Source organism: Mobula birostris, chromosome 17, assembly GCF_030028105.1.
Source record: "Mobula birostris isolate sMobBir1 chromosome 17, sMobBir1.hap1, whole genome shotgun sequence".
Lineage (NCBI taxonomy): Eukaryota > Metazoa > Chordata > Chondrichthyes > Myliobatiformes > Myliobatidae > Mobula > Mobula birostris.
In genome coordinates this window covers 22,777,293-22,799,528 of record NC_092386.1, presented here as the reverse complement: position 1 = coordinate 22,799,528, position 22,236 = coordinate 22,777,293, and the positions used below count along the sequence as shown (strand labels likewise).

General features: G+C 41.6%; 1 protein-coding gene across 2 annotated transcripts in view; it reads right to left on the bottom strand.

Moving 5' to 3' along the window:
• man2a1 (mannosidase, alpha, class 2A, member 1) overlaps nt 1-22,236 on the bottom strand; it is a 117,976-nt gene that overhangs the window by 65,762 nt on the left and 29,978 nt on the right. For both annotated transcript variants that reach the window (XM_072281378.1, XM_072281377.1), the window contains exons 7-9: nt 18,777-18,963; nt 12,091-12,268; nt 135-331 (exon numbers count right to left, since the gene is read on the bottom strand). In XM_072281378.1, the coding sequence (XP_072137479.1) occupies nt 135-331; nt 12,091-12,268; nt 18,777-18,963 (562 nt within the window). The remainder of the gene's footprint in view (nt 1-134; nt 332-12,090; nt 12,269-18,776; nt 18,964-22,236) is intronic.

Sequence of the window (22,236 nt, the reverse complement as noted above, 5' to 3'; positions counted from 1 at the left end):
CTGCATACTCACAAAACATTTAATGATCACCCAACCAGTCATATTGTCGTCAATTCCAGAGAGAAGAGCAAAATCAAAGTAAACTGCATAGAAACACAGTTCATAACTGCTTAACAAATTTTGGATTAATTTACCTCAAATGCGATTCTAAAACTCTGTCCAGTCGCTTATAGAAAGGTCGGGAGGTAAAACATCCACTCCAATAATGATCATCTCGGTCAGCATAGGTAAAAAAGTCTCCACTCAATACAGGAAATGGTGATGGTGAATTTCCTGAACCAGCAGTTTTACTGAGAGCATCAAAGTAGTCTGACAATGTTCCAAACTGAGCCTAGAAACAAAGATCAAACTCAACATTCAATTAGCAAATTCAAGAAATGTCTTTAATGTATATTTATATATATGAACCAAAAATGCTTTTTCTGAGCTTCAACTGATCACTTCAGTTAATTTTAGTATACAGGTATACACAACTACTGATTATATCATAATGCACTCAGATGTAGCACCTTCTACAGGCTCTACAAAGGCGTAATTGTCTTTTTTCAAATTTTTTTTTTGCGATTGCAAGATCCAGCTGGACATTAAGAACTTAAAATATAGCAGATCTAACCAATCGGTGAGTTGCTCGTTGGTGGAGAACCTGAAGGCACTGGACTTGGTGAGGACCGTGGTGCTGCCTACAACAGAGAGGTGTCAGTGCGCAAAGGAGGTGTGCAGTCTAACAGCAAGTAATTGTCTTAGTCCCTTTTCTTGAGACCACAAGACCCTGTTGGACATTGGTGTGTGGAATGTTGCAAGTCCAATTCATTGGTTTAATGGCGAACGGTGAGGCTGGATGGCTTTGGTCGTAAGGAAGACACAGCCTCAAATTGCAGTACAGGTGTCCCCCGCTTTTCAAACGTTCGCATCATGAAACCTCACTGTTACGAAAGACCTTCATTAGTTCCCTGTTTTCGCCAACAGAAGGTATTTTCATTGTTATGAAAAAAGGCAGCGCATAGAAAAAGCAGCGCACGAAAAAAAAATCAGCGCGTGCCCTGAGCAGCCGCTCTCCCCCAGATTCAGAATGGCATTCTAGCCGGCATTGCTTAAACACATGCCTGTGAGCAGCCGTTAGCAAGATGAGTTCTAAGGTATCAGAAAAGCCTAAAAGAGCTCGTAAGGGTGGTACACTTAGCGTAAAACTAGACATAATTAAGCATTTTGATTGTGGTGAACGAAGTAAGGTCAAAGTGAGTTTGGCTTGTGGAAGTTGACGAAGATGATGTTGAAGAGATTTTGGCATCCTATGACCAAGAACTGATAGATGAAGAGTTGATGCAATTGGAAGAGGAAAGGATAACAATCGAAACCAAATGCAGTAGCGAAAATGAAGTTGTCCAGGAACTGAATGTGAAGCAACTGCGTGAGATTTTCACTGCAATGATAAAGTACGACTTTAATTTTGAAAGGGTACTTTGGTTTAGGGCATATTTGCAAGATGGTTTACAAAGAACTGTATGATAGAAAAATGTGCGATGCTCAGCAGTCAAGCATACAGTACTGTCGTTTTTCAAGCCTTCCACGTGAGCCACAGCAGACGACGAACCTCGATCTTCGACATCGAGGTGGGCAGTCATAGGAGAAGATGAGCTGCCTGTCTTAATGGAAACAGACGACGATGAGATGACATCCCAGTGTCCCACCACCCCAACCCCCAGGCCGCGGACAGATACCGATTCGCGGAGAATGCAGCAGTAGCCGGGAGGCACACAGCACATGTTTAAGAAAAAAAGCTGAAATAAACATGCTAATTAATTATGTGCCGGACAGTACCTAATTAATTAGCATGTTTATTTCAGCTTTTTTTCTTAAAGATGTGCTGTATACCTCCTGGCTACCGCTGCATTCTCCGTGAATCGGTATCGGTCAGCGGCCGGGAGGATGGGGACCACCACACCACACCAACCTCCGACAACTCAGCCTAACACACCATCATCAATGTGCTCTGCGCTGTCTTCCCGATTCCCGTAAGTGATACTACACTGTACATACATTATTTCTACTTTATATAGGCTGTGTATTTTTATGTGTTATTTGGTATGATTTGGCAGCTTCATAGCTTAAAGGTTACTGGAGAGAGTGGTTTTGCCGAAAGCGCTTGCATGAGATTTTCTGCCGACAGCGCTTGCATGAGATCTTCTGCCGAAAGCACTTGCACTGTGTTTCTGCCACGAGCGCTTGCATGAGATTTTCGCTACAGAGAACAGTGCAAGCAATGATTGTGGAAAAGTATTTCTACTTTATATAGGCTGTGTATTTATCATATCATTCCTGCTTTTATTTTAGGTTTTATGTGTTATTTGGCATGATTTGGTAGGTTATTTTTGGGTCTGTGAACGCTCACAAAATTTTTTCCATATAAATAAATGGTAATTGCTTCTTCGCTTTACGACATTCCAGCTTACGAACCGTTTCATAGGAACGCTCTACCTTCGGATGGCGGGGGAAACCTGTATTATCTATTTACAGCTGCCTGGGGGTAGCATTGGAGTTGGGCACTCCACCAGACTGCCAGAGGTGGTGTGGCATTGTGTCCATGTTAGAGTCAGTGCTGCCCCACTGTTCACTTCACAGAAGACTAGCTATAACGTGTGCAACTGCAGACTGCTGCAACATTCATGGACTCAGGGACTTGAGCTTTTTTTTCTGTGACTGTATTTTACTGCTATCTAATCTGTGCTTGCTATCTTATATGAACTATATGTGCCTTGTGCTGTATAGAATCAGAATCAGGTTAAATATCACCAGATATGTCGGGAACTTTACTAACGCTGGCAGGGGAATGGGGCTGAAGATGGGGCAATTGGGATACAAGTCAATTCAATGTGTAGTGAGACTATGAGGGAGGACAGACAGATAATAGGGCAAAATGGCAGTCAGTGGAATGAGTTGAAATGTAACATGGAGTAAAATCAAAAAGGGTGATGAATACAGGACTGCAAGTGTTATATTTGAATGTACACAGTATATGGAATAAAGTAGATGATCTTGCAGAGTAGTTCGAGATTAACAGACATGATGTTGTAGGCATTACTAAGTCATGGGTGAAAGAAGATCATAATTGGGAGCTTAACATCCAAGGATACATCTTGTATCGAAAGAACAGGCAGGCAAGGCAGGGTGGCTATGTTGGTAAAAAAACAAAATCAAATCCTTAGAAATAAGTGACATAGGATTAGAATGTATAATATCTTGGGGGTAGAGTTAAGAAACTGCAAGAGTAAAAAGGCCTTGATGAGAGTTATATACAGTCCCAGAAACACTTGCCAGGATGTGGAATATAAATTTCAATGGGAAATAAATAAGGGCTTTTACAATAGTCATTGAGATTTTAATAAGCAGCTAGATTGGGAAAATTAGGTTGCGCTGGATCTCAAGAGAGGAATTTGTAGAATGCACTTGAGATAGGTTTTTTAGAGCAGCTTGTGCGTCAGTCCACAAAGGGAAAGGAAATTATGGATTGGCAGTTGTATAATTAACCAGTTTTGATTTGGGAGCTTTAGGTGAAGGAACTCTTAGGAAGCAGTGATCATAATATGATAAAATTCACCCTGCAGTTTGAAAGGGAGATGATAAAGTCAGATGTATCAGTATTCCACTAGGGTAAAGGAAATTACAGCGGCATGAGAGAGGAGCTGGTCAAAGTTGATTAGAAAGGGACACTAGCAGGGATGACGACAGAACAGAAATGTCTGGAGTTTCTGGGAACAATTCAGAAGATGCAGGATAGATACATTCCAAAGATAAAGAAGAATTCTAAAGGGAGGATGAGGCAACCATGGGTGACAAGGGAAGTCAAAGACAGCATAAAAGCAAAAGAGAGCAAATAATAAAGCAAAATTGGCAGAAAGTTAGAGGATTGGATGGCTTTTAAAAAGCAACAGAAGACAACTAAAAAAACAAAAAGGTGACAAAAGATGAAATATGAAGGTAAGCTAACCAATAACATCAAAGAGAATACCATAAGTTTGCTCAGATATATGAAGAGGTAAAGCTAGGCGAGAGTGAATATTGGTCTGCTGGAAAATAACACTGTAGAGGTAGTAATGGGGTCATAGAAATTGCAGACAAACTTAACAAGTATTTTGCATCAGTCTTTATTGTGGAAGACTCTAGCAGTATGCTAGAAATTTAATAGTGACAAGGGCAAAAATGAGTCTATTGTTAAGGAGAAAGTGTTTGGAAAGCTGAAAGGTCTGAAGGTAGATAAGTCACTTGAACCAGATGGACTACACCCAAGGTTCCAAAACAGGTAGCTGAAGAGACTGTGGAGGCATGAATAATGATCTTTCAATAATCACTAGATTCTGCAACGGTTCTGATGGACTGAAAAACTGCAAATGTCACTCTAATCTTTAAGAAGGGAAGAAGGTAGAAGAATGGAAATTATAGTTCAGTTAGCCTGACTTCAGTGGTTGGGAAGATATTGGAGTCCATTATTAAGGATGAGGTTTGGGAGTACTAGGAGACACACAATAAAGTAGGCCAAAGTCAGCATGGGTTCCTTAAGTGGAAATATTGGTTGACAAATCTGCTGGAAATCTTTGAGAAAATAACACACAGAATAGACAAGGAAAGTCAATGGATGTTGTTTACTTGGATTTTCAGAAGGTCTTAGGCAAGTTGCCACACATGACACATAAAAGTTGCTGGTGAACACAGCAGACCAGGCAGCATCTCTAGGATGAGGTACAGTCGATGTTTCTGGCCGAGACCCTTCCTCAGGACTAACAGAAAGAAGAGCTAGTAAGAGATTTGAAAGGGGGAGGGGGAGATCTGAAATGATAGAAGACAGGAGGGGAGGGATGGAACCAAGAGCTGGACAGTTGATTGGCAAAAGGGATATAAGAGGATCATGGGACAAGAGGCCTAGGGAGAAAGAAAAGGGGGAGGGGGGAAGGCCAGAGGATGGGCAAGGGGTATAGTGAGAGGGACAGAGGGAGAAAAAGGAGAGAGAGAGAGAGAGAGAGAGAGAATATGTGTATATAAATAAATAACTAACAGATGGGGTACGAGGGGGAGGTGGGGCTTCCACTAATGCCATCCATTATTTATTTATTCATTATTCATTTTGGATCTCCCCCTCCCCCTCCCAAATCTCTTACTAGCTCTTCTTTCAGTTAGTCCTGACGAAGGGTCTCGGCCCGAAACGTCGACTGTACCTCTTCCTAGAGATGCTGCCTGGCCTGCTGCGTTCACCAGCAACTTTGATGTGTGTTGTTTGAAATTCCAGCATCTGCAGATTTCCTCGTGTTTGCCACACGAGGCTGCTTACACGACATTACAGGAAAAGACATTAGTATGGATAGAAGATTAGCTAACTGGCATGAGGCAAAGAGCTGGAATAAAAGGGGCATATTCTAGTTGGCTGCCAGTGACTTGTGGTGTTCCACAGTGGTTGGTATCGATTTCGCTTCTTCTCACATTATATGTCAATGATTTGGTTGACAGCATTGATAGCTTTGTGCAAAGTTTGCAGGTGATGCAAAGGTAGCTGGAGAGGCAAGTAGTGTTGAGAAAGCAGGGAATCTGCAGAAGGACTTGGACAGATTGATAGAATGGGCAAAGAAGTGGCATATGAAATATAGTGTGGAAAAGTGTATGGTCATACGCCTTGGAAGAAGGAATAAAGGTGAAAACTATTGTCTGAATGGGGAGAAAATTTCAAAAATCAGAGGTGCAAAGGGACTTGGGAGTCCTTGTGCAGGATTCCCTAAAGGTTAACTTTCAGGTTGAGTCAGTGGTAAGGAAGGCAAATGCAATGTTAGCATTCATTTCAAGAGGACTAGAATATTAGAACAAGGATGTGATTCTGATGCTTTATAAGGCATTTGGTCAGACCGCACATAATAAAAGATATGCTGGTATTGGTGAGGGTCCAGAAAAGGTTCACAAGAATGATTCCAGGAATGAAAGGGTTAATATATGAGGGCCTGTACTCACTGGAGTTTAGAAGAATGCAGGGGCATCTCATTGAAACCTAATGAATATTAAAAGATTTAAAGTGGCTAAAGAGAGGATCTTTCCTTTTGTGGGTTTGTCTAGGACCAGAAGGGCATCCATTTAGAACAGAGATAAAAAGGACTTTCTCTAGCCAGAGTGTGACGAATCCATAGAACTAATTGTCATGGATGGCCACTTTATTGAGTATATTTAGAGTGGAGATTGATAGGGTCTTGGTTTGTCAGGTTGTTAAAGGCTACAAGGAGAAGGCAGGAGAATGGGGTTGAGAGCGACAAAAAACCTTTCATGATGGGATGGCGAAGCAGACCCGATGGACCCAGTGGCCTAATTCTGCTCCTATGTATAATGGATTTATGACTTTAAAAGAAGTTTCAATTCACAAGTTAAATGAACAATTAGAAAAAGTTGATGTCATGCTGGTGTTGGAAAATCACAGACCAGAGAAAGTGCCATTGCCTGGGATGAAGACTAAGGCAAAGCAAAGACACAAAGGCATAGTTAATAGAAGAAAGGCTCAATACCTTGCTGAGCTTTAAATTAATTAAGATACCAACATAAGGATATAAAGTGAAGGACTATGAGGATTAATCATTTAGGATCAAACAGAAAAAGAAACAAGAAAAAACATTGTACAACTGCCTTCAGCAAAGATGGCAGTGTGTGTGTTTTTTAAAAATAGCTCACCAACTCCCTTTAGGGGAATTTATGGATGAATAATAAATCTTTCTAGCCAGTAAAATGCACAGAAATTCAAAATATAAGGAGTTATAATGTCTTAGCTAGAAAATAGTTCTCTCTGCACTAACTATCAACCCCTCATAACACGCTGGAGGAACTCAACAGGTCAGGCAGCATCCATGGAAAAGATCGGTCGACGTTTCGGGCCGGAACCCTTCATCAGGACTGTAGAGGGAAGGTCATCAACCCCTCATGTACACTGATCCTTTGGACAATTAACTTACCAACCTGCATATCTTTGGAATGTGGAAAGAAACTGTAACATATAGAGAAAAGTCATGTGGTAACAGAGAGAATGTGCAAACTCCACACGGACAAAGCCCGGATTGAACCTAGATGTCCAGTGCTGTGAGACAGAGCTCATCACTGAACCACACAAAGGGAATACTAATATTTCAAATAAATAATTTTAAGACATGGTGATATTTCAGTTTGCATGTAATTATTTATGTATTTTTAAACTGTGAATTAAAAATTGAAACAGAATGAGATACCTAACGAATGGAGGGTGGAAAATTTTGTCTTTTTATTAAAAAAAGAACTGCAAGGACAAGCTATTGACTGGTCAGCATGATATTAGTAGTGAGAAAATTACTGGAGGGTATTCTTAGGGACAGGATCTAGCAACATTTGGCAACGTGAGAATTAATTAGGGATAGTCATCATGGATTTGTGCATGAGAAATCATATCTCATGAATTCCATTGTTTTTTTTCAAACAGATAAGGAAGAGGATTGATGGAAGGCAGGCTAATGGCATTATCCACATGACTTTTAAAAGGACCTGCATGCTATGATAGCTTGGAAGATTAGATCACACAGGATCCAGGCTGAGCTGGACAATTGGATACAAAATTACAAATATGAGGAAGTCTGCAGTTTGGAAATCCAAAGCAACACACACAAAATGGTGGAGGAACTCAACAGGTCAGCCAGCATCTGTGGAAAAGAGTAAACAGTTGACGTTTCAGGCAGAGACCCTTCTTCAGGATACAAAATTACCTTGGTGGAAGTCGTCGGAGGGTGGTAAGGGAGGGTTGATTTCAAATTTGTAAGCCTGTGACCAGTGGTGTGCTTTAAGGGTTGGTGATGGGACATTGTTGTTTGTCATCTATGTTACTGATTTGAATAAGAATGTGGTTGGCATGATTAGTAAATTTGCAAATGACATCAGAGCGTACAGTGGACTGTGAGAGATAATCTAAGATAACAATGGGATCTAGATCAATCGTGGAAGTGGGCCAAAGAATATCAGATGGAATTAACTCAGACAAGTGCAAGGTGGTGTACTTTGGTACAAAGTATAGGGAGGAGGGCCCTGGAGATACTGTAGACCAGAGAGGCCGAAGAGTACAGGTACATAGTTCACTGAAAGTGGAGCCGCAGGTAGACAGAATTTGGCACATCTGCATTCATTAGTCAGTATCATTTTACAACTGTACAAGTCCTTAGTGCACAACACAGAGCACTGTGTGCAATCCTGGTCATCGAGCTATAGGAAGGATGTTAATAAGCTGGAAATGATGCAGGATAGATTTACAGGATGTTATTGGCTGAAGAGCTTATTAGAAGGAGATGTCGAATAGGCTGAAACTTTTTTCCTTGGAGAGTAGGAGACTGAAGATGCCTCACAGACATACATCAAATCTTGAGGGGCATATATAAGGTGAACGATTACAGTATTTTTCCTAGGGTAGGGAACTGTAAAACTAGACAGCTTAGGTTTAAGGTAAGACAGGAAAAACTTAGAAGGGACCGGAGAGTAATCTTTTCACTCAGAGAGTGGTGGGCATATGGAACAAGTTGCCAGAGGCAGATCTAATTATAATGTTTAAAATATATTTAGATAGGAAAGGTTTATAAAGTTGATATGAGATAAATACAGGAAAATTGAACTCAGTTAGAGAACTTGGTCTGCATGAATAAGTTGGGCTGAATGGCCTGTTCCTTTACTGCGTCACCCAGTGACTCCAAAACTGAAAAACCCGAAGATGCTGGAAATCTAAAATTTTTTAAAATGCCGGAAGTACTCAGTAAGTTATATTACATCTTTGGAAAGAGAAACAGAATTAATGTTTCTGGTTGAAGACCCTTCATTGGAACTTGGAAGGAGGTAAAAAGTTTATTCAGATGCAGGACAGGTGGGAGTAGGGAGATATATCTGATGGGGTGAAACTGAATGACCATGGGAATAAGCTGCAAACAAGGTTATCTGGTAAATAGGTGAATGGGAGCAGTTAAGAGGGTGAGAACATACATCAAAGAACATGGACAAAATAATTAAAATGAAATATAAACTCCAGGTGCTAGAAATCTAAAACAAAATATAAAATTCTGGAAATATTCAACACATCAGGCTGCATCCCATGGCCTAAAGTAATGAGTACTCCCAATAGTATGGTTTTTAAATCATAGACAAAAGGCAGTAGGAATTGCAAAATGTAGAGCAGGAAGACATGCCAGAGAGATCAGGCTGCCCCGTCTTCCATTCTTGGAGGGGATAAAAAGAGGAAAAAAAAATTGATTGAGCCAATATCATAGATGGGTAGTTAATACAGATAGATAAATAAAGTTACACGAACCCAGAAGGCTACTACATGTCCAGATGGAAGATGAAGTGCTGTTCCCCAGCTTGCCTTGGCGCTCAACATATCAATGCAGGCAGCCTCAGAGCTATAGGTCAGAGTGGGAGCTTGATGAAGAATTAAAGTAGTAAGCAATAGGAAGCTCAGGGTCATTATTGTGAACTGAATACATGTACTCTGCAAAGATCTCACCCAATCTGTGTATCGTTCTCCAACGTAGCAAAGACCACATTGCCAACATTGAACACAGTGCCCTAGACTGCAAAAAGTACACGCTGTTTCACCTTCCAGCCCAACAAGCTGCATTGCCCCGCAACCCACCTATTTAACACTAGCCTAATTACAGGACAATTTATAATGACCAATAACCTACTAACCATTATGTCACTGGACCTGGAGGAAATCCACACATTCACGGGGAGAATGTACAAACTTCTTACAGACAGTACCAGAATTGAACTCCCAACCCAGAATACCCGAGCTGTAATACTATTATGCTGCCACTGTACTAATGGGTAATCTACAAACAAACAAATTAACATTTTTAAATTTTAGGTACCTGCTCCCTCCCATCCCTTTTCCACTCTCTTTTTGTTATACCTAGTTCCTCCTGCACTGGTGTCCCCTCCCCCCAGCCTGTATACTCATTTTCTTCCCCTCTCCACCACTTCACCTGCCTATCACCCACACTCTCCTTCCAATGGGCCACATCTTCAACGCTCCCTTCTGCCATCCTGACTGCCCTTCCTTTCCCATCAGATTCCAACATCTGCAACCCTTTGTTGTTTTCACTCATCATCTCCCAGCCTCTGTCACTATTTCCACCCCTCTTCCATCTGCCAATCGCCTGTCCTTTGCCAGCTCTTGACCCACTACTTCCCCCCACCCATTTATAATGTCTATCTCCCCTTTACTCTTTCAGACCATATGAAGGGTCTGAACTCTGACTGTCTATTTCTTCCCACGGATGCTGCTGGACCTGCAGGATTTCTCCAGCAATTTGTTTTTTAGCGCCTTGCTCAATTAAAATTCTGAATTTGTTTTTGCTTCCCAGTTTCCTCCTTATTACGTATTTGACTCTCCAGCTTAATTGAATACCTCATAAACCCCAATTACTTATGGTCCACTTAAACTAATACCCAGTCTCAAACAACAGAAACTCAACATAACATCGCAATAACAAAGAATAACAAAGGTTTTGAAATTGTTATATGATACAGAAAATGCTGTAAGTACTTAGTCATCTTCTCTGATCAGAAAAACAAAGTTAACATTTCAGAAAAATATTTCTATTTTCCCTTATGCCCCTTCTAAACTTATCTCATCTATCAAACTCTAGTTCTGCTTCACCAGGTATATCAAATTGGTAACTGCCCCTCTTCTTTTTGTGATCCTTATGCCAGCTGATGTTGTCGGATGATCCCCTCTCATTGGAAACTATACAATAAATTTCAACAACTATTATTAACATTCCTTAACCTCATTTCTACACTTCCCTTCTGGGGATAAACAAAGCTACCTCACATCCAGTTTCACTTTCGGCACAAAATTTATGAACATGTTTTCATCTCACAAATGATAACTTGCATAACTTTTTTCAAAGGTAAGTACAGTAGAAACAAAAAAATCATATACTGATTCCTAGAACCTGCAATAGTTTATTCAATAAGCATATATTTTGCAACAGACCCAGATGAAAGGGTTTAAAAAATACACTACAGCCATACATGCTCTCTGGCCTGCTGAGTTCCTCCAGCATTTTGTGTTGTTGCCGCCTGGATTTCCAGCATCTGCAGATTTTCTTTTGTTTAGAGAGCTAAATCTATTTACCTCAGAGATCCACGCAACCCATGGAAATTTAATTTAAGGTATTTTAAAAGCAAAAGATAAAATTATGAATATAAAACAGTTAATTGGGGGATTAAATTACTGACCTGATTGCTGAATAAAGGTAAGCATAAAAAGGCTTTTCTTTTTCACAGGTACTCATTCACTTTTGGAAGCCCAGCTCAGGCAGTAGAATGGATTCACTAGAAATGCTAATAAGGCAACTTGGGTATTACCCTAACAATGGCTGATACAACTCCTTAAAAATGTAAATAATAGCCTGCCTCAACTGTCATTGAAGCTGTCATTATGGGAGTGGAAGAAAAGGAATAGATCTCACTGTAGGAAACTCCTTTATTAACGAGCAGTCAAAAAAAGAAAATGCCTGACTTCAAATTATTATCCCATTTCTTGTACAAGCAAGTTCTTAGACCTGGGGCTATAAAGATAAGAAGAAAATAACTGACAAGTGAGCTGTTTAATGCCTTGATGTGTTGATTCCACATATCCACTTCATACCAGGACGACTTTCAAAATGTTAAACGGAAGTCTAAAGAATTAATGATAACAACCAATTTCTGATGTATTCACATTTTCTCATTATAGTTTATCTCTCAACTTTGTAGTATGGCTTTTTATAAACATTGTTTAAGATTCTCCTTGAGCATATATAGTTACTAGTTCAGCTATCTGAGTCAACAAAGTCATCTTAGTCTTAGAACAATGTTCAAAGTAAATTTATTATCAAAATACATATGTGTACAACCCTGAGATTAATTTTCTTGTGGGCAATCACAGCAAATACAAGAAACACAAATGAGTAAATGAAAGACAACACCCAGCAGGACAGACAAATAACCAAAGCGCAAAAGACAACTGTGCATGTTGCATAACTGTAGTTAATATGTATTGCTTTCTAGGATTTAACATACCTTAACATGGAGCTCTGGATGAGAATTCATATAATCAAACAGCTTCTGATAATTTTGAAACTGTTGGTCCCATTCTGACAATTGATCATAGCGAAAATCATCCCCCAGAGGAGCCAAGAGCACTTTGGTGCGGAAAAGTTTGGACTTTTTCCTATATTGATCTAAGAGGAGGTTGGCTCTTCAAAAACAAAACAAAATTAAGACATTTGATATATTAATAGTTAAAGCAATAGAATTATATTTAGTCTTGCAGCAAAAATACAAAGGAAGCAACCACTGAATACTTAGCACCTTATAGTTTACAACAAATTTCTTTTTACGGTACAGAGCATCATTGCACCGATGAGTACTCACACAGGAAAATACCTCAAACAAAAATGAGCTGAATAATCACCTGTTTTTAATGAAGAATAGGAATGAGGGGAGATATCAGAAAGTGGAAGGGATGGAAGGTGGATAGGAGAGCAGAGTGGTGGGTGGGAGGGAGGGAGAGAGAGACAGTGAGGGGGAGAGAGAGAGAGAGACAGACAGACAGACGGGGGAGCGTGCGAGTAAGAGAGAGAGGGGAGAGGGAGCAAGAGGGGGAGGGGAGGGGGAGAGGGAGCAGGGGTTGAGGGAGAGAGAGACAGAGAGAAGGGGTTGAGGGAGAGGGGGGTTGAGGGAGGGAGAGAGGGGGGTTGAGGGAGAGAGAGAGAGAGGGTTGAGGGAGAGAGAGAGAGGGGTTGAGGGAGAGAGAAGGGGTTGAGGGAGAGAGAAGGGGTTGAGGGAGAGAGAGAAGGGGGGTTGAAGGAGAGAGAGGGGGTTGAGGGAGAGAGAGAGGGTGGGCTGGGGGAGGGAGAGAGGTGTGGTGAGGGAGGGGGAGGTGGGTGAGGGAGGGGGAGGTGGATGAGGGAGGGGGAGGTGGATGAGGGAGGGGAGGTGGATGAGGGAGGGGAGGTGGATGAGGGAGGGGGAGGTGGGAGGTGGGAGGGAGGGAGGGGGTAGTGGGTAGAGGGGGGTTCGAGGGTGGTTAGTGGGGCAGTTAGGGAGGACAGACTAAAGAGAAGGGAGAGTTAGAAACAGGACAATTGAAGAGGGACTGGAGTCATTTGAGAGGAAGAGAGGATGGTCAAAAGAACAAGGGATGATCGAAAGGTGGGCAGAGAACAGAAGGGGGTGCTGATGAGAAAGAGCAAGAAATAGTCAAGAGACAATGAGACAAGGCAGTTGAAAGTGACAGAAAGACAGGAGATTTGAGCTGAGAGGGGTGGCAATAGAAACAAGGAGCTCAAGACAGTAATATGTGGGCAATGAGAAAGAAATTCAAGGGAGAAAGAAATAAATGCGAGAGAGAGACAAAATATAGGGAAGGAGAGAGAGGACAGGAGAAAGATGCAGAGAGGTGTAAAGGAACAGACAATGAAAGGAGAAATTGGGAAAAAGGAGAGAGAAAGGTAGGTGAAAAATCACAGAATCAGAGTACAGCATGGAAACAGGCTCTTTGGCCTACCAAGCCTGTGCAGGCCATCAAACACTCACTTACACTAATCGTGTTTCATATGAGAGCTGGGGACATGAAAATGAAGAGTTTGAGGGGATAGAATGAGTGAAAATATGGTGAAAGAGGGTGGAATAGGGGAGGGCACAAAAGTTAGTTCATGTTGGGTTTTCTTCACTTCCATGTGGGATCCAAATCGGAAGTGAAGCAGATTGGAGGCTAGAAGTTGAAACAGAAATGAATGTCAGCAAGGTCAGTAGACAAGACAGACAGTAACATGGCAGGGAGTGAAGAAAGACCATTAGATTAAATTGCATTTATTTCAATGGAAGAGGCCTGGCAGGTAAGGCAGATGAACTTAGGACATGGATAGCTACATTGGACTGGAATATTACAGCCATTACAAAAACATAGCCAAGAGAGGGGCTGGACTGGCAGCTAAATGTTACAGGGTATCAGTGCTATAAGTGGAATAGAGGAGGAGGAAGATTTGGAAGGTGTGGGTCAAGAAGTTACATTTTTTCTTTAATGAGAAATTTATGGTAGTAATTCAAGAGGAATTGGATATGCAAAGGGACTGATCTGGCCCACAAGTTGTACTTCCAAATAGGTGCAGGTAAATTTTGATCGTATTAGAAAGGAAATAGGTTGAAGTAGGTTGTTTGCAGGCAACAGGATGTCTGGCAAGTGGGAAGCTCTTAAAAGTGAGATGCTGAGCATTCAAGATATGAATGTTTCTGTTGGATCCACGTGTTCCTCTCCCTTCTTCAGCCTGTGGTTCCCTCCTGCTTTAAGATCACTATCATCCCGGTACCCAAGAAAAATGACTACTACCCAGTGGCTCTGACATCTACCACCATGAAGTGCTTCGGGTGGCTTGTCATGACACGCATCAACTCCAACTTTCCAGACAATCTCGACCTACAGCAATTTGCCTCCTGCCAAACAGCTCTATGACAGATTCCACCTCCCTAGTCCTACATTCATCCCCAAGCATCTAGACATAAAGACACCTACATCAGACTATTCGTTATTGACTACAGTTCCACCTTCAAGACTAATATTCAACAAAATTATCATCAGACTCTGAATCCTTGACTTCCTGACCAACAAACTGCAATCAATAAGGATAGGTAGCAACACCTCCACCATGATTATTCTAAACATTGGTGCTTCACAAGGTTGTGTCCTCAGCCCCCTACGCTACTGCCTGTACACTCAGGACTGAGTGGCCAATTTCTGTTCTAACTCCATCCACAAGTTTGCAGATAATACCATTTCCTCCTTCCTGTAAGCTTTCTAACTCATTCCAATAAGCTCTCTATTTAATTCCTGTACTCCAATTCAAATATCAATGAATCAGTGCACAGGAAGGAGGTAAAGAGCTCAGTAACATGGTTTCATGACAACAACCTTTTCCTCAATGTCAAAAATAGAGCTGGTCATTGACTTCAGAAAAGGGGGGCAGCGCACAGGCACACATCTACACCAATGGTGTGTGATTGAGAAGTTGAGAGTTTCAATTTCCTAGGTGTGAACATCACCAATAGCCTGTCCTGATCCAACAGAACAGATGCCGTGGTCAAGTAAGCTCACCAGTGCCTTTATTTCCCTCGTAAACTAAAGGAATTTGTAATGTCCCTACAGACCAGTACATATTTTCATCAATATACTACAGAAAAAATCTGGAAGAATGATGGCTTGGTGTGGGAATTGCTCTGCATGTGACCTCAAGAAACTACAGTGGATACAATTCAGCGCTTCAAGGTAACCAACCTCCCCTCTCTGGACCCCATCTATATTCTCACTGCCTCAGTAAAGCAGCCAGCATATTCAAAGATCCCACCCACACTGGACAATCTCTCTTCTCCCCTCTTCCATCTGGAAAAAAATACAAAAGCCTGAAAGTACATAACACCAGGCTCAAGGACAGGTTCTATAGCACTGTTATCAGAGCCTTGAACAGACCTCCTGTATGATAAAACAGACTTGCGACCACACAATCCATCTCGTTATGATTTTGCACTTAACTGTTTAATTGCACTGCACTTTTGCTGTAGCTTTTACACTTTCTCTACATTGTTACTTTTTAACCCTGTTCTACCTCAATGCACTGTGTTTCGATTTGATCTGTATGAACAGTATGCAAGACAAGCTTTTCACTGTATCTTGGTACATGTGGCAATAATAACGCAATGTCAGTACTAAGAGAGTAAAAGGCAATGGTAGCAGAAGGAGGAAACCCCGGATGATGAGGGATATTGAGGCTCTGGTCAAGAAAACCAATGTGGCATGGGTCAAGTACTGGCAGCTGTAATCAACTGAAGACAGTACAACGGATACAGAAGTATACTTAAGAAGGAAATCAGAAGGGCAAAAGGGGGGTATGAAGTACCTTTGGGAAAGGTGGTTAAGCAGAATCCAAAGAGGTTTTTATATACTCTATATTAAAGAATAAAGAATAACTAGAGGGAGAATAGGCGCTTTCAAAGACCAAGGTTGACATCATTGCATGGAACCACTGGAGATAGGCGAGACCCTCAATATTTTTTTTATTTTCTCCTATTTTTATCAAACCATGGAGAACAAGATGAAGACTTCAGAACTTGAGATTGTTTAGGGGGATGTCTTGGGGATAGTCCGCTTTACAGCAGAGGATGTACTGTATGCCTTAAAGCATATGAAGGTAGATGACTCTCCAGGACCTGATAAGGTAATCCAAGAAAACTGTGGGAATCTAGAGAAAAATTGCTGAAGCCCTGGATAAGATATATGATTTATCCGAACTGACAAGAAAAGTGACAGAAGACTGAAGGGTGGTTATTGTTATGGCTTTATTTAAGAAGGGCTGCAAAGAAAAAAAACTTGGCAATTATAGACCAGTGAGCCTAACGCGTATGGCAGACGATTGATAGAAGGGCTTCTGGGGACAAGATATACAAGCATTTGGAAAGGCAAGAGATAATCAGCAAAGTTTGTGCATGCGAGACCATATCTTACAAAATTGAGTTTTCTGAAGAAGTAACCAAGAAGGTCAATGAAAGCAGGGTAGTAAATACAGTCTATGTTGACTTTAGTAAGATATTTGATAAGGTTCAACATGGTAAGCTGCTGTGGAAAGTTAGATCGCATGAGATCCAGGGAGAATTAGCTAATTGCATATACAACCAAAACACACAAAATACTGCAGGAACTCAGCAGGTCAAACCACGTCTATGGAAAAGAGTACAGTCAACATTTCGGACCATGATCCTTCATCAGGGCTGGAGAAAAAAGATGAAAAGTCAGAGTAAGAGGTGGGAGGAAGAGAGGAAGAAATACAAGGTTGTAGGTGATAGGTGAAACTGGTGGAGGGGATGGTGAAGTAGAGAGCTGGGAAGTCGACTGGTGAAAGAAATGCCACTCCCCATTCCCATTTCCCTCTCTTACCTTATCTCCTTACCTACCCATCACCTCCCTCTGGTGCTCCTCCTCCTCTTTCTTCCATGGGCTTCTGTCCCCTCCCATCAGATTCCCCCTTCTCCATCCTTTTATCTCTTTAACCAATCGACTTCCCAGCTCTCCACTTCACCCCTCCCCCTCTCCCAGTTTCACCTATCACCCCTCCTCCCCTACCTCCACCTTCTTACTCTGACTTCTCATCTTTTTCCCCCAGCCCTAATGAAGGGACTGTAGATGCTACCTGCCCTGCTCAGTTCCTCCAGCATTTTTGCGTGTTGCTTGGATTTTCATCATCTGCAGATAATCTCTTGTCTTTAATTGTATATACAATAGGTTCAATGGTAAGAAGCAGAGAGTGATGGTGGAAGATTGCTTTTGGACTGGTAGCTCATGACTAGTGGTCTCCTTCAGGGGTCAGTGCTGGGCCCACTGCTATTTGTCATCTACAATCAATGATGTGTAAGGCATGGTTAGTAAGTTTACAAATAACACTAAAGTAAGTGCTTTTGTTAACTGTGAAGAAGGCTATCAGGAGCTACAGAGAGATCTTGCTCGAATGGGTAATAGTGCCAAGGATGGACAAATGGATTTTAATTTGGATAAGGTGTTGCAGTTTGGGGAAACATATGAGTGTAGGACTAATGTGAAATTAGTAGTGCTCTGGGAAATGTTGTAGAATAAAGGGACATAGGAGTATAAATACAGGGTTTCTTGAAGGTGGCATTATAGTACTCAGGGTGATAAAGAATGCTTCTATCACGCTCTCCTTCATCCATCAGGGCATCGAATACAGAATTTGGGATGTTATGATGCAGTTGTACTATACAAGGCATTGATGAGGCTACATTTTGAAAACTGTGGTAAAAGAAAGATATTAAGCAGGAAAGAGTGCGTAGTAGATTTTGCAAAGATATTGCTGCAGCTTAAGGAGTTGTGTTATAGAGAGAGGTTGAGCAAGTTAGGACCTTATTCACTGGTGCACTGAAGAATGAGGGGTGTTCTTATAGAGGTGTATAAAATCATGAGGTGTACAGATAGGATCAATGTACATAGACTTTTTTCTGAACTTGGGAAATCTTGAACGTAGAAACATAGAAGATTTAATAGGAACCTGAGGGGCAACTTTTTCACCCACAGAGTAGTCAGAATGTGGAAGGAAATGCCAGAGGAAGTGGTTGAGGGAGGTACTTGGATTGGTACATAGATAGCAAAGGTTCAGGAGAGTATCGGCTAAAGGGCTCACTTTTGTACTGTATGAATCCGTGTCTCAGAATTACAATGGGCTTATGACGTACATGCAGTGCAAATATGTGTGATAGCAAGTGCTTTGTTGAATGTTTGTAATATATAATAGCAAAACAGGTGTGGTCAAGAGTCATTGGAGAATGTGGTTTTATAAGCATTGTCCTGAAAGTCAATTTGTGCATTAACTCATTCTGTCAAAACATTGATACATAAACTTAGATTGCTCATTTCTTCCTCAAATGTCATTTGTAAGAAAACATCTCAAAGCACCTTTATTAGCCAATGTCTCCAGATAACTGGTGGGATCACAGATGCATACAGTAGGTGCAGTAATTAATTCAAAATATCACAGATAAGCACTTTATATTCCCCAAAACCGAATTCCACTTCTGCAGATAAGGAACAAAGTTCTAATTTTCTATTTCTCACTGTATCTAAGATGTTATATATAAATGCATTTTCTGTAATTACTTAATACAGATTTGAATTAGTTTTAGAACTTAATTGAAGATTTTTACGTTACCTTTCTTGAACATTGCCTTCGTGTATTTCAACTGGAGGTATCCTCCAAGGACAGCTAATTCTGCCTCCAGGAAGACGTTTGAAATCAAATTGACAGCAGATTTTGGGATCAGGGCCACAAGTATGAGGAACATCATAACTATAAAATGGCATCATATGACAAAGGATGTCAGTGTTGCCACTTCGATCTGAAAATATAGTAAAAGTAGAGAATGCATGAGGGAACTAAGTTAATATAACTAATTTTAAAAAAATAATATTTTATTAATTAACAGCAAACAAGTTTATGACTGATAAAACTTACAAGAAAATCAAGCTTGATAAAAGCTCGTGGTTATGAGCAGAGCAGGTTGGCTTGACACATTTCAACACAATGGGTAACAATCTGAGCTGTCAAGCCCCATTAATTGTGTCAGCATGACTTTGGAAAGTATAATACAAATTCAATGGAATGTGAATGAAAGCAGAATACAGGTCTTTGTGCAGCAGTACAGAGCTGACAAAATTGGTAACTGATAATGAATTAACAAATGAGCTGCTATCTTCAAACTCAGGAGATATGCCGTGTGTGTTTTGCACTGTTGTAAGACAGATGTGGTAGCTCAAAGTTAGACATCCACATGGTGCTGTATTCATTCAACATTACCAGAGTCAGTATCATCATACTCAGGAATAAAAAAAAGTCTAAACATTGAAGCTACAACAAAAGTGCACACTAAACAGAAAAAAAAACAAGCAACGGATACCAAGTGATCATACAACCAACAAATCAAATCAAAGCTCTGCTATCCTGCTGTATTCTAATGTGATATGATTAACTAAATAGCTAATTGGAGGGAAAAGTTCCAGGAACATTTCCATCATCAGCAATAGCTGTATTTAGCTCAACTGCCAAAGACAAGGCTGAGGTTGCTACAAAATTCTAACACTGTTTGCGTTTTGACACAACTAGATAGACCGGATACGGAAGGATGATTCCCCTGCTTCCCTTGAATGAGGGGCAGCAATGTGAGTCAAGACACTTTAGACTGAAATAAGAGGATATTTATACACTCAAGAGGTTGCTATATATGTGAAAGTCTCTATAACAGAAGGCAGTGAATATACAAAAGGGTTTGGGGGAGAAAAGAAATTTGGTAATGAGACATGGAATCAGCCATGATTGTACTGACTAAAAGTGCAGGCTTGAAGAGCCGAATCATTAATTCCTGTTCTTATTTACTGTGAAACATATGAAAGCATCTTCAGCTGAGAGTCAAATTCAATGTTAAGAGCCAATTTCAATACTAAGTCCCTAAGTTCCATGTGTTCAGATGGAAGTATGTGCTGATGTGTTAATGTTAGATATCATTGGATCAATGCAGGAAATCAAAGCTAAAGATCAGAGTGGGAGGGAGATGGGAGAACTAAAGTGTTAGGCATCTACAGGTAACCCGCAAGGCGGCATCTAACATATTTCTGGCTCTCCCAGTGTTTGGGGAGGTGAAATGAATCTGTGTTTGGTGGTAGAATCTTTTTGGAACTGGTGAAAGAAGATCCGTTGAATATGGAGGTTGGTGGGATGCAAGGTGACAAAGAAGAGAACTGTTTTCCTGCTTAATCCAGGAGTGAAAGCAGTGGGATCAAAGGTGAAAGAAACCAGAGAAGACAAAATCAAGAGTTCTGTCCACTACAGAGAAGTGGATGCCATGGTTCAGGAAGAACCAAGACACTACAGATTTTCCTTTGCTGAACATGTCATCACTGAAGCAAGTGCAATAGGGAAGAAACTGATAATTTATCCTTCTCTTCCAGCCAGGAGAATATAAGATTAGAAGTGCAAGAAATAATGGAGATGCAGGCTAACATATCTGTTAGTCTGTGATGAGAGTCCTTGACAGGGAATGTTTGTACCCAAATGCTGGAGTATCCAAAGCAAGGATCGAGACACAGTATCAAACTGGACTGAGAGCTGAGCACAAAGCAAATGCTAAACATGATCACTAGTAGAGCTTACGATTGAGCACTGAACCTCAGTACAGGTGCTCTTTAAATACTCAATTCTTGGTGCCCAAAACATGACTGCCAATTAGCAGACTGTCCTGAACCCTTAAAGGGGCCGTGCCAGATATTCATACTCCAGAGAATTAGAGCAGGGGTCCCCAAACTTTTTTGCACCATGGACCGGTTTAATATTGACAATATTCTTGTGGACCGGCCAACCGGGGGTGGGGGGTGGGTGGGGTGGAGTGGATGGCTGCTCAAGTAGGGTTAAACTCACCTCAGCATGTCTTTCACAGTTAGGGTTGCCAACTTTCTCACTCCCAAATAAGGGACAAAAGTAGCAGTCAAATCCCAGGACACTTTACCCCAAGAAAGACTCCTGCTTCGTCCCTGTGCCAAAGACGCCGCGCCCCAGTGGCCTCAATGACTACAGACCGGTGGGATTGGCCTCCCACATCATGAAGACCCTGGAGAGACCTGTTCTGGAGCTGCTCCGGCCTATGGTTAGGCCACACTTAGATCTCCTTCAGTTCTCCTATGAGCCCCAACTAAGAGTTGAGGATGCCATCGTCTACCTGCTGAACCGTGTCTATGCCCACCTGGACAAGCCAGCGAGCACTATGAGGGACATGTTTTTTGACTTCTCCAGTGCGTTCAACACCATCCGCCCTGCTCTGCTGGGGGAGAAGCTGACAGCAATGCGGGTGGATGCTTTCCTGATGTCATGGATTATTGACTACCTGACTGGCAGACCACAGTACGTGTGCTTGCAACATTGTGTGTCAGACAGAGTGATCAGCAGCACTGGGGCTCCACAGGGGACTGTCTTGTCTCCCTTTCTCTTCACCATTTACACCTCAGACTTCAACTACTGCACAGAGTCTTGCCATCTTCAGAAGTTTTCTGATGACTCTGCCATAGTTGGATGCATCAGCAAGGGAGATGAGGCTGAGTACAGGGCTACGATAGGAAACTTTGTCACATGGTGTGAGCAGAATTATCTGCAGCTTAATGTGAAAAAGACTAAGGAGCCAGTGGTGGACCTGAGGAGGGCTAAGGCACTGGTGACCTCTGTTTCCATCCCGGGGGTCAGTGTGGACATGGTGGAGGATTACAGATACCTGGGGATACGAATTGACAATAAACTGGACTGGTCAAAGAACACTGAGGCTGTCTACAAGAAGGGTCAGAGCCGTCTCTATTTCCTGAGGAGGCTGAGGTCCTTTAACATCTGTCGGACGATGCTGAGGATGTTCTACGAGTCTGTGGTGGCCAGTGTGATCATGCTTGCTGTTGCGTGCTGGGGCAGCAGGCTGAGGGTAGCAGACACCAACAGGATCAACAAACTCATTCGTAAGGCCAGTGATGTTGTGGGGATGGAACTGGACTCTCTCACGGTGGTGTCTGAAAAGAGGATGCTGTCCAAGCTACATGCCATCTTGGACAATGTCTCCCATCCACTACATAATGGACTGGTT